The 13025-nt window shown below is 40.1% G+C and overlaps 1 protein-coding gene across 3 annotated transcripts in view; it reads left to right on the forward strand.

The window, feature by feature from the left end:
- pdzd2 (PDZ domain containing 2) overlaps window positions 1-13025 on the forward strand; it is a 41488-nt gene extending 28463 nt beyond the window's left edge. For 2 of the 3 annotated variants that reach the window (XM_029510693.1, XM_029510695.1), the window contains exons 21-26: window positions 4961-7427; window positions 9235-9340; window positions 9430-9531; window positions 9756-10020; window positions 11690-11824; window positions 12720-13025. In XM_029510693.1, the coding sequence (XP_029366553.1) occupies window positions 4961-7427; window positions 9235-9340; window positions 9430-9531; window positions 9756-10020; window positions 11690-11824; window positions 12720-12880 (3236 nt within the window). In that variant the 3' untranslated portion in view covers window positions 12881-13025. The remainder of the gene's footprint in view (window positions 1-4960; window positions 7428-9234; window positions 9341-9429; window positions 9532-9755; window positions 10021-11689; window positions 11825-12719) is intronic. The other variant, XM_029510696.1, reaches the window with a different exon arrangement.

The following is a 13025-nucleotide window of genomic DNA, read 5'->3' on the forward strand; positions in this document are numbered from 1 at the left end:
CAGGTTTCGCAGGGTGTTTAGAGCACACTAGCATGATTTGGCACCGGATTCAGGCAGCCAAGAGTGAGAAAAGAGACTTGCCTCTGATATTCTTGGACTTAGCAAATACTTTTGAGTCAGTGCCACAAAGCCTTATTTGGGAGGCGTTTGATTAGTGAATGCCTAGAGTCGTTTTTATGTTAGTAAGAGAATATTTCCAGGATATCAAACTATGCTTAAGTACAGCAGGCTTTACAACAGGTTGGCAGAGGCTAGAAATTCCAATAATTAGGCACAAAAACCAGTAAAGAGTCAAGGTAGGTGGTACAAGGCAGACTTGCATGACGGAGAACAGGTAGTGTAGTTTCGGTAGGATATTGCTGAGGGACTGGATAGAATAGACAAATAGAATAGACAAATCAGGACTTCCAGGAAAGTTGAAGCTGCGGTGTTTGGTGTTTGGATTATTCCCCAGGTTGATGTGGCCACTGTCGGTATATGAGATTCCAATATCTGCTGCAGAGAAAATGGAAAGACTAGTAAGCTTTTACATTAGGAAGTGGCTTGGTGTTCCGAGATGTTTAAGCAGTGTGGCACTGTATGGGAAAGGCATACTTCATCTCCTAGTATCTAGTCTAGTGGAGGAGTTTGTAAATGTACTAAGGTTAGGACAGAGCTCCTGTTATCTGGGAGTAAAGATGTGGTAGTTAGTAAGGTGGTTCCAAACCCAACCAAGGGGAGAAAATGGAATCCAAGAATGGCAGTGCAGGAAGCGAAAGCAACTCTTAGGCATACAGAGATTATGGATAATGTACAGATAGGCCAGGTAGGCTTGGGGCTTGGCCCAGGCAAACCTGTGTAGAGTAGAACAGGTCCCAAAGAGAAGAGGAAGCTACTTGTACAGCAGGTTCGTAGACAGGAGGAAATATTAAGGAGTGCAAGGGCAGTGGCTCAGGCTAAGCAGGGACAGTGGGTGAACTGGGAAGATGTAGATAAGAAAAAGCTTAGTTGAAAAGAGCTGTGGAGTATGGAGGAAAGTAGTATTAGATTTTTGATAGGGGCAAAGTATGATGTATTGCCAACTTCTCGGAACCTAAAACTCTGGGTAAATGGAGACCCTTTTTGTTCGTCGTGTTCAGGTACTGCAACTCGAATGCACATCTTGTCACGTTGTAAGGTTAGTGTGTCACAAGGATGGCATATGTGGCGACATAACCGGGTTTTAAAAAGCTTAGCTGCAGGCATTGAAGAGATACGGAGGCAGGTAAATTTAGGAGGGAGACAGAGAGAGTGGCAATTCAGTTTGTTCAAGAAGGAGGGAAAGTTAATAAGATAACAAGGAGGCAAGGCAGCTTAGAGGATGCTGGTGACTGGGAGATGCAGGTGGATTTGGGAGGAAAGCTTGTTGTTCCCAGAAAATAGCCTGTACAAAGCTAAGGCCTGATATAATTTTGTGGTCTAGGAGTAGAATGAGTATATTTCATAGAGCTGACTGTGCCATGGGAGGATTCAGTTGAAGAAGCATATGAAAGGAAAAAGCTCAGGTATGCAGATCTAGGTAAGGATGCTGAGCAGTGAGGATGGAAGGTTAGGATTTGTCAAGTGGAAGTAGGATGTAGAGGGTTTGTAGTCAGATCTGTTGAGGGAGTTAGGAGGAATGGGACAGAGTGTGAGGAAAATAGTGAAGGAAATGTCGGATGAGGCAATAAGATCCAGTCAGTGGATTTGGATTAGAAGTAATTGTAGCTAGGGGCCCAGCAGGGGGAGCTCTTAAGACAGACAGACTCTTAGGAAAAGCAGAGGAAGAAATCCAGGGAGAGGAAGTGCATTTAAGTAGAGGGTGTGGCCTGTTCAAGCCTCTTTGAGATCATGCGGTTAGTCTAGATGAGTTGGTCTGTATTAGTGTGATTTGGTTTGATTATAGGACTGTTCTGGTGAGTTTAGCTGCTGAATCTGCTAGTGTAGCTTGTCCTCCACCTCCTGCACCTTCTATACTTTCATGCCCCCTATCCGAACCAGAGTCTGTATCCCATCCCTACTTTCATCTCCACCTCTTCTATTTCTCCCCCCTACCTGAACCAGGGTGTGTATCCTCACCCCACTTTCACTGGTGCAGTTGGTGAGAGGTCAGAGTAGTTGATGGTAGTGCTGTGTGAGATATTTGTCTTTGTGTGAGGAGCGGTGATGGCTGGTATTAGTGGGGGGTGATTCTGGGACACCAGTGATCACAGTTTAGCCTCCTGGAGGTGTTGTGGGCCTACCTAGATGAAACACCGGTGAAAGGAGGTTCCCACCTGATGACCCCAAAGACATGTTAGCTATCACTACTCACTGGCTTATTTAGATATTATCTGTAGGGCACATAGGGCAGGGTGATAGGTTGTTGTTAGGGAGTTAGTCAGTGAGTCTGGTCCATTTTTTGTCGCACAAGTTTCTTGTTTACTGTAGATTTGCAAGATATATAAAATATAAAAAATGGAAATGTTGGAAATGCAATTTTCCAGGCAGAAGAAGAGAATTACAAGGAAACAATAGGGCTCTCAGTGTTTCGTGCTCAAGTTTAATTTTACTTCAATAGTCATTCAAGATGTTTTCTTTCCTTCAGTACTGTTTTCCAGAGAGCCATGAACCTACATGTTATGTGCTGGTGTATAATTGTGCTTTGTCTATATCACTAGTGTACATTAGTGGTAGAATGCTGATCAGTATGCCTTTAAATAGTGAACAATGTCTTTCCCTTTTATGCCAACATTAAGATATAGGACCTGCCCCACATCACTCATTGTCCCAAATCAACCTTCAAGCTTCTGGCTTTCTATCCATGGTGACTATCTTAAATAATATATTTTACATTTAGTTTAACTAGACTGACCCTGTAGTTTAACTTTGTGTATTCTGTTTATGTAGTTAACACCCTCTACAGTAGCATAACGTAAATCTTAATTTAGTGTAGCAGAGACATTGCTGTTGCTGTTTTTTTTGTTGTTGTTTTTTTTTTTTTTTTTTTTTTTTTTTTTTGTCATCTGAGTTTATTTTCATCATATTAAGTAGTATTTAGTAATCTACCTCCTTTAGATTGTAACCTTACTACCACATGTTTTAACTTCTACCGGTCAGATATATAATACTGGATGCAGGATATTTATTTATTTATATATTGTTCTCTCTTTTCTAAAGTGAAAAGTTCTCTGAGGAAGTTGAGTGTAGGATAAGATGAAACCTCTTCAAGAATCAACAACTGAAGACATATTGAGACCCCAGGAACTTTACCCAGGAAACAAGAACTTTTCATAGAACCGGTGGAACCAGGGGAAAAAAAGAAGTTCCTTGGCCACTGATTTACCCCTAAAAAAGTCTCTGCTTTGAGGGCTATTACTCTCTTGAAGATATTAGGACTAGGATTAACACACCAGTTTTGTTTTTTGTTTTTTGTTTTTTTTTAATCACATTATCTGCATGCTGCTATTTTGTCCCTTCATCTCACCCTTAACTTGCTCTACAGCTGTCAACAGCTTACTGCTTCCTGACGCTGCATATGTAGTGGCGGTTAAAGACAGCCATTTTCAGATGATGTTTGGTTTACATAGTTTACTTTTTAATTATAAAAACAATCCAAAATGGTGATTAGCAGTTTGTGTAAAATGGGATTAAAATATTTCATATTTAAGGCAAGCGGTATTTCCGAAGTAGACATTCAGGCCTATTACACTTCTTTTGATTTGAAATTAATCTGAAAGGCAACTTCATGAAGTAATTTTCTTTGATTCCTAGATTCAAGAAACACTGTGAAGAATTGCTTAAAAATGTTAATGCAGCCCGAAAACCTGCTGTGGCATTTAATCCATCCACTCTTAAACATATGCATCCACCTCCTGTCATTTAGCTTTCTACTCCAACAATACACAGAGAAAATATGAATTTTTGGTTATATTTAGGAATGGCGATTCATCATGATTAATCTACAGCTACCCTGTGATTAATTTGATAAAACATTTGAAACGTGACAGCCCTACAAAATTTTCAAAATCTCCAATTTTCTCCTTCAGTGTGGCCCCAATACACTATCAAAAATCAGTGCTGTGCACAATGTTAGTTTTTTGTTTTTTTTCCTTTTCGCCACCATTCGTCAATTTTTTTCCATTATCAAGAACTTTTCCTTCATGGTGCAAAAGGAGAAGAAAACAGATGAATGCTTGACTGATGAGTCTTACATTTAGTCAACATTAATGCTGAGAATTTAAATTGTTGTTGGCCTTCATTTTCTTCCTAACACAAAATGCAATTTTAAATGAAGGTGAAAAAGTGATCCCCCACAATGAGTCTTTTACAGCGCTGTGGAGGAATTTTGGCCCACTCATCTTTGCCGAATTGTTGTGATTCAGCCACATTGGAGGATTTTCAAGCATGAACCTCCACTGTTCACCACTTAATAATGAAAACATTCTGTGTTTACTTGTATTAGCTTTTGCTAATGTTTAAATTAGTTTGATCTGAAACATTTAAGTGTGACAAATATGCAAAAAAAAAAAAAAAAAAAATCAGAAAGGGGGCAAACACTTTTTCACACCACTGCAATTACCAGGAAGTTCTTTTGGACTGTGGTGAGTCTATTTGCCGTGGATCCAACTTCTTCAAATATATCTTTTCATGGATATCAACACATTGTAAATATGGGACTTTTAAGCCTGTAATTAAGTACCTGAATAAACATGAAGATATGTGGCTTAATATGTTTAACTAATCACTCATTTCTTTCTAAATGTATACATTACTACGATTACCACAGTCAGTTATCATTCTTATGTAGGAATGGCATTCTCTAAACCTGGATATGCTGGTATTATTATGGTTTTTGGTATGACATGCATGTAACTTCTTTGGTGCAAGACAGTAGATTTTTATTGGACCTTTCAGAGAATGTTTTGTCTTCCTGTCCTCAACAATAATAACTGAAGTGCTTACTTTTCATCTCTGTTTACAGCTGTAGCTCATTTGTCAAGTTTGATGATGACATCAGAGAGCAGTGGTGGAGCCATCAGACTGACCCCAGCCACATCTGTTCAGGGAATATCTAATGAAGGAAAAAAGATGCATTCATATTTACAAAATTCCAACCATACATCTCAAATAGACCATGACTTACAAATACCTATCACCAACGTAGATGACATTTTATTAGACGTGAGCCTCTACAGTGATGCAAACATGCACACCAAACCCGCCAAAGAAACTTTATTCAATGAAGATATCCTGGGACGGCACACTGAAACACTGTGTGAGAAAGCAGGGATTCTTAATGAAGTCAAATCTAGTTTCTTGGATGGCTCTGTCTTCGAGGCACAAAATGAAAAATGTGCCATTCTCCCTGAGGAGACAACACCTGAGAACCAACCAAATGAAAACAGGAATTACAAACACATGTATCCCACAGGAGATGATAGGGATTCGGACAGTGACACTGCCGTTGACAATGAGAGGAGTCTTCTTGAGGACTCTTCAGAGGAAGAAGTGGAATTTTGTTCATGTGATGCCCAGAAACCTGCTGCTGATGGAAATGTTAATTTAAGCCAGTCAAAGCCATCTTTTCAACATGCTAGCAGTCTCTATACAGACCTGGATCAGACATTCAATGGGAGACATGCAACATGCAACTCTGATGTCTCAGTGAGAGGCAAAGAAAACTCGTCTAGAGAGCAGCCAAGCTCTGTAGAGGAACCTTGTGACAAAGCTCAAGTATGTGGAGAAACCAATCTTATGATTAAGTTATGCCCCTTCCCTTCATCTGCTAATGTACATGTAGATTCATCTCTGAACTCAGATTTGCTGGAGAATTTGAATACAAAAGCAGCTCTTTCACAAGTAGTGGAGTCAGAGACCTCAGGCTTAAGCCTCAGCAGATCAGACCCAAGAGTCTCAATGTCAATGACAAACAAAAGAAAAGCATTGAAGTGTGGAACTAACTCAAATTGTCAAGCTACTTCCTTACTGAAGCAGACCAATGGACAGAAACTCCATGATAATTTAGACAGTTCCATGTGGAACAGTACCTTACAACTTCTGTCTGAATCACAAATCAGTCCAAATGATAGTGTTCCCAAACTGAAAGGCTTGAGTATCAAGAGTAAAAGCAAACCACAGGAAGACCCTCTCCAAAAACTCCAAAGGAGTCTGAAGACTGAGCCTTCAAACATAAAAGCAGCCTTAAACCATTCAACAAAATTAGCACCAATGACAAGCAGCTGTTTGGGGACAAGTGAGCAGTTTGATACAAACAGCTGCCCTATAAGTAGACAAAAAAGTGACAGACAACAGGTTACGACTGAGAATGTGATTGTGGAACTGGCAAAAGGGAGGGATCTCCATATAGATTCCAAAAAAACTGCTGAATCACAGGGCCACTTCCACCAACCTCCAACTCAGAGAACTTTCATTGAAGTTCAGTTGTCTTCCCTATGTGCTTCATCATCACCAATTGTGGCACACTGTGAAATGGCAAATTCAGAAGCTTCTAAACTCAACCAAAAAGGCACAGAAGTGAAATTATCACCTGTTCTCTCTGCTGCCATTTCAACTGTAGAGAAAAGTGTCTTGGTCTGCAACACAAAACGAAACTCACTGTTTTCTTCCAAAGAAATGTATTCAACCAAAGGTAGCAGCTCACAATCAAGTACTACTGTGGAGAAAAGTGAGCACCTGAAGTCCAGCAAATCCAGGATCTATGTAAAGACAATGGAAAGGCAAAGTTTCTCCACAGACACTACCTTGTGTGCAGGCTACAATCCCTTCTCTGTTCAACATAAGATAAAGTCCTTCGAAAACCTGGCTAACTTTGAAAAACCAGTGGCTAAAAGTAGTGACATTTATTCTCATGCACTGACATGTAGAGCCTCACTGAACCAAAGGATTGCTGGTTATATGGACTTGGTTAATGCTGACTGTCGAACTCGGAGAAGTTTTAGTTCTGATGTTGACAATATAATCCCTCCCACAATCTGCTCACATCCTTTTGGTAAACCCAACATTACAGTGATGAACTTAAACTCTCCCCCAACACACTGTAACACAGCTTCTTTGTTGGTGGACAGTCCTGATGCTATAGTTCCCAAAATACCATATGGATTTACACCACAGACCCCTCCAGTTTTGCGGAAGAAACGCGTTAGAGTTCCCCACAGCAGGTTACAGCAGCTCAGGGCTCTCAGTATGCCTGAGTTGGAAAAGTTATGTACAGGGAACTTCACCAAAAGCCAGCGCACAGTTGATGAAACTGAGCCTGATATTCAGCCCACAATTCTTCCAAAAGCAGCAGAGGTTGACAGCTTTCCTCCCCTTGCAGCCCTGATGGAAGTGCATGTGAACAAGGTGAGACTGCGTGATCCTGGATCCACTGTTGAGACATGTCAGAAAATCCCAGAGACCCATGGACCACAGCCCAGCTTGTCTATCAGGTGGGGAGTTTAACTTCAATCAAAATTAAATCAAAGTTATTTTTATGGTGCCAAATCATAATTGACTTACTTCAAGGCACTTTACATATGGAGCAGGTCTAGACAAAACTCTTAATACATTTTTTTTTTAAAGAGGACAACAAATCCTTCCATGAGCAAGCATTTGGTCATAGTTGCAACAAAAAATTTCCGACAGAACTAGGTTAAGGGTGGATGTCCATCTGCCTCGACAAACTCGACAGAAGAAAAGGATGTAGAAATGATTAATGGCAATTAATGATTCATTCATCTTCTACCACTGAGCTGGGATTGGCTCCCAATCGGCAAGGGTGGGCTACCACTGGACCACTGGACAGTTTGTCCATCACAGGGCCAACATACAGAGACAGGCAGAGATGAACCACCACTTACACTCAGCCCTACAGACAATTATCGTCACCAATTAACCCAAACATGCATTTGTTTGATGGTGATGGGAAACCCAAATAAGCAAACCTGTGACTGTTGTTGTGAGGCAACCACTATGCTAGCTAACATCAGGTGACAGGTAACAGCAGGTGTTGGGCAGGAACATAGGGTGGAGATGATTCATCTGTAGGATGAGGACAGTGAGAAGGAGGATAGGCTAGAAAACTATGGGAGGAAACAAAGACATGTAATGGTGTTACATACATACATACATGGGAGAGAGAGAGAGGTGCTCAGTGCACCCTCAGCAGTCTAACTAAAGAAAAATTAAGCTTTATCTTTCAACTTTAGGCTTACAGAGAGAGACCACCCACCACACCGAAACTGGAAGTTGGTTTTACAGAAGAGCCTCTTTGCTTAAAGATCTGCCTCTGTTACTCTTTGAGACTCTCAGAACCAAAAATTCACCTACAGTATGTCCTTGCAGCACATATTCATCTGCAAGGATAGACAGCCAGACAGTATTCCTCCCTTCCTCCCATTCCTTCCCTCCCTTTTGACTGTTTACCACTGCTAAACTGTAACGTTACACAAATGAAACACTAATTAGTACATAATATTAACACAACACAGTATTCACACAAGATTATATTGAAATTGCACAAAATACTAAAATATTTTCCCTGGCAGAAGCATTTTGAAAAACATACTCAGCAGTGACAAGTTCTCAGCAGTCCATCCTGCTTGTCTGAACTTTGGGAGACTAATTGGGAGCTGCAGAGCCCAGCTAAAAATATGCAGACAGAGCACTCACTCTGCTACTTTTATTGGCACCTAATAAACAGAGCCCTCAGCCTGACTCTGTTTCAAATGTGGAACAAGGCACCCAGAGTGATCGAATGCAGCAATAAGAAACTATGAGCTCTCAAATTTGATTAAGCTTGGTATGTTAGGAGATGGATTTTATGTTCTATTTAGAATTTTTCATGGACACAGGATAAATGTGATCGCTTTTGCTAGTTCCTTTTAATATTCGTGCAGCAGCATTCTGAACCAACTGAAGAGTTGTAACAAGGAAATATGATTGAGGGTCCCAGGGAGCAGAGAGATACTTGGAGATTGGCAGGAAGTTGGAAATGACCAGGTTCATTCAGGCATAAAAGTCAGCTCAGAGAAGGTAGGGCTTCTCGTAGGTGCAGGGGTTCCAGTTGATAAGCTAACAGGGTCTGAGAGTGTGGAGCAGGATGATCTGTGGATATGGTTGAATGGAATATGATCCAGGATGACAAGCTGGACTGATCAACTTGGGGGGACAAAAAAGACAATAGGGACTTTATTATGGCTATTTAATCATGTGAGTAAAATATGGTTTGCAAACTTTGACTCCATCTGTTCACAGTTTAAAGGATCTAGCAACATCTCCTGCCATTCAGCATAAACTGCAATCACTGCTGCTCTCTGTGACAGTGAAATCCTACATCTGGGCCCTACTTAAAGAGGCCAAGGTAACACTGCACTGCTGCTGAGACATGTCATTTAATATATAACACCTCTCCCCATATACCCTACTACTGTGTGTGTGTGAATTCTGCAGGTGAAGGATGACACTCACCTTGTCTTGCTGTGTAAAGAGGAAGGATCAGGACTTGGGTTCAGTATAGCTGGTGGAGTTGATCTGGAGCAGAAGACAATAACTGTAAGTGCAGGATGTAAGAATAGATATAGTTGTGTGTGTGCATACATATATGTATATATGCGTGTGTGTGTGTATGTGTATATATATATGTATATATATATATATATATATGTATATATATATGTATGTATATATATGTATGTATATATACATATGTATGTGTGTCGAGGTTAGATGTGTTTTAATAGTTCTTGCTCACATGATACTGTAACAATTGTGTCCAGGTCCATCGGGTGTTCACTAAAGGAGCGGCAAGCCTTGAAGGCACAATCCAAAGAGGAGACAGTATTTTGTCCATCAATGGCACAAGTCTAGAGGGAAAAACCCATGGGGAGGCAGTGTCCTGCCTCCATCAGGCCAGACTGTCCAACCAGGGCTTAGTTGTCATATGTAGAAACAAGAAGAATAAACTTGGTGTCTTTGACAGACTTAATGTGACCAGTGAGCCAAAGTGTTCGCCAAGTAAGACGCCTATGGAAACTAGAGAAGGTAAGTACCTGGGATGAATTAGTGGTCTCAATGAGATGGAGGTAGCAGCAGAGCCTTGCTTGGTTTTATGGGGGGGGTTCTCAAAGATATTATCTGATATTTTGTGGTAAGGTTAAGGGAAATATGGGAATCCACAGGGGGAGAATGTTAATTCAGACTGAAATAAATAATAAACCAAATAATAAATCAAATAATAAAGAAGGCATATCATTCAGAATTTCAGAAAGATAAAGGTACGGTTTGATGTAATAGAAAATTTCAAAAGGACTCAAGAAGTGATGTGTCCAGCTTTTTTGGTTTTTATGAGAGACTAATTTGATTGTGAGGATATGTATGTATAATTTTTTTTCTCTCAATCATATTTTAATTTAGCACTAGAGATTCTGATCCACACTCTACTCGTACCAATTGTTTGCGTTAATGAACCAATTTGTTGTTTCAAAAGTGCAAATAAAATATACGAAGAAGAAAAATGCTTAAGGTGGCAAGCCTTAATCGAATAGTATTGAAGCAAAGAGACAAAATTCTGGTCCTGTTTTTTATTTATTTTTTTTTTTTTATTTTTTTTTGAGAAAACTGCCACTAGATGGTGGTGCAGTAACATTGCCACGATATTGGACTGTAAGTGGGAATGGCAATGGGAACAGCCACATTTCCTTCTGACAACATGACTGAAAAAGAAAACTACAATTGGAATATATCATAAAAATAAAATTACTCGTTTGACAATAAACAGCTGGTCTTTGTGTTGAAGTTATTAAAGTCTCTTCAAGTGGGGGCTGTGCTTGCACTAAAGCTTATAAACCTGCTGACTGTAAACTAATCAGCAAAGTAGCAGTATTAATTACTTTTGGAAATTTAAGGCTCTTTGCCATAGAAATCACATTAATTTCAATTGTAAATATGCACATGTCACAAAGATAGAATGGGCTTGTTAAATATAGTGGTCAAAACAGTTATATCAGTTATATCTTATTTATATTTGTATGACAAAGGCCCCCCGTGAGCCTGGTTCTAACCAAGGTTTCTCATCGGGGGATTGAATTTGTCAATGACAGCTACTGATGGCTGACAAATTTCTTTAAGTGCTATTTTGAATCTGTGGTTACTTTCAACCTGCTTCTATCATTCTTCCTTGATTAACAATTATATAACACTAATCACGTAAAAAGAATAAATGATTATGTTCTGAAACATTATTTGTAGTTTGTGTGCTTGCAAAAGCAGAAGATTATTCTAACTGACTTTTTTTAATTAAACAATCTCATGCTGTAGCTTTCACAAGCACATAAACTAGACAGTTTGTGCTGTTTTGCAGCCTAATCATGTCCATTGACACAGCAGTGTCAGAGGTTTCATATCTGCCTTCAGTCCAAAATGTGTGAGCCATCACTCTGCAGCTTCGTGCTAATGTTGCAATGTAATGATCAGTTAGCTATACATTTTTATCAGTGTAAGTTCTTTGCCTTAATTCCCAACTTTTTGCAGAAAAACTGCAGGAATAAAAAAATAATAATTTTCAAAAAAAGGAAGACCCCCTAAATAAATGCTTGAATTTGCATTGTTTCTTACAAACTTCCTGGAGGGATGGATAATGTTGGATGTGAATACTCCGTCACATTGACTTTATATGTTTATAATATAATTCTCAGTGTTGAATATCTCTCAGTAGTTGATGTTGCTCCAGATGGTGCTTTAGTGATAGAGCTTGACAAGACCTCTGCTGGCCTGGGCTTCAGTCTGGAAGGGGGAAAGTCATCGAGCCATGGAGACCGGCCTCTGATCATAAAACGCATTTTTAAAGGTGACATTTGCTTTATTAGCTGTAAAGAAAGTGCAGGTTAAAAGTAAATGCCTATCTGTGTGCCTACTGGGACTCATAAGGTGCCATTTGTCTAGGTAAGCATGTTGTCATGGCAATTCATTGGCACTGGTCAAAGGGTGGTAATCACCTACTTGATTACTGACAATAGAAGATGCAGTCTGTACCTTAACTCAGCTGACTCACCATGCCCTCACCTGTTTTCTGCAGTGCTTTATTTACATGTAGAGTTTTACTTTAGTTTGACAGTCGAGGTCACGAAGAACACAATTCAGTTGCATTTTTCAACATTGTACCAACATCAGCATCAGGTTCTCCAGGCTGAATCTGGATTTGACGGCACTGCCATCCAAGGATGCAATTTTGTCATTCCAGCGAATTGTTTAGATCTGGACAAAAAAGTGTCTGATAGGTAACAAATCTGCTTGCATAACTGAACGGAGGGGGGGCAGGAGAGGGGGTGGCATATGTCGGTGGTTTGTTCACCCTAAATGAGTTTGCACCCTTTTTGCAATCTCATCACACCTCTGCTTCATGTCAACCTTGCCTCAAGTAAGGCTTTGGTTAAACAGACAGATCTTTTCTTAATTCCTGTTCCTTTGGCTGCTTTCTACAAAACAAGCAGATCTGGGTCTTCCATTTGCATTAGCACAATTCAGTTTATCAAAGAGACACATACAGAAACTAAACCAAAATACTTAAAGGATGAGAGTCATTAATCGTCTATCACACTCTTAATCAATCTTAGTGAAAGCAAAGTGCACCAGTCTCCTCTCTGTTCCCCTGTTTGATTCCCTTTGGGTCTCTCGAAATATCAAAACAAAATGATGGCATATGTCCTTGAGTATGTCTGAGCTGCTGTACTCTTCTACACCAGGAGGTGCTGCTGAGCTGTCAGGACTTCTTGAAGTTGGTGATGAGGTCCTGTCCATCAATGGCTGTTCTCTGAGGGGCCTCATGCACCATGATGCCTGGAAAATCATCAAAGCCACTAATGAAGGGCCCAACTACCTCCTCATCCGCAAGATGAACACCTGACTGAGGCAAAACCTCATGCAGGGGTGCTGTGAAACTGCCCCCTAAAAGTGGGTTTTGACAACAGAAGAAAAGAAGACAAGCTTTTTTAATGGATTTCTTTTTCTTTTTTTTTTGTTGTACCTAACAGATCAAAGTGGCCATTAAC

The sequence above is a fragment of the Echeneis naucrates genome, chromosome 9 (genome assembly GCF_900963305.1).
Source record: "Echeneis naucrates chromosome 9, fEcheNa1.1, whole genome shotgun sequence".
NCBI classification, from domain to species: domain Eukaryota; kingdom Metazoa; phylum Chordata; class Actinopteri; order Carangiformes; family Echeneidae; genus Echeneis; species Echeneis naucrates.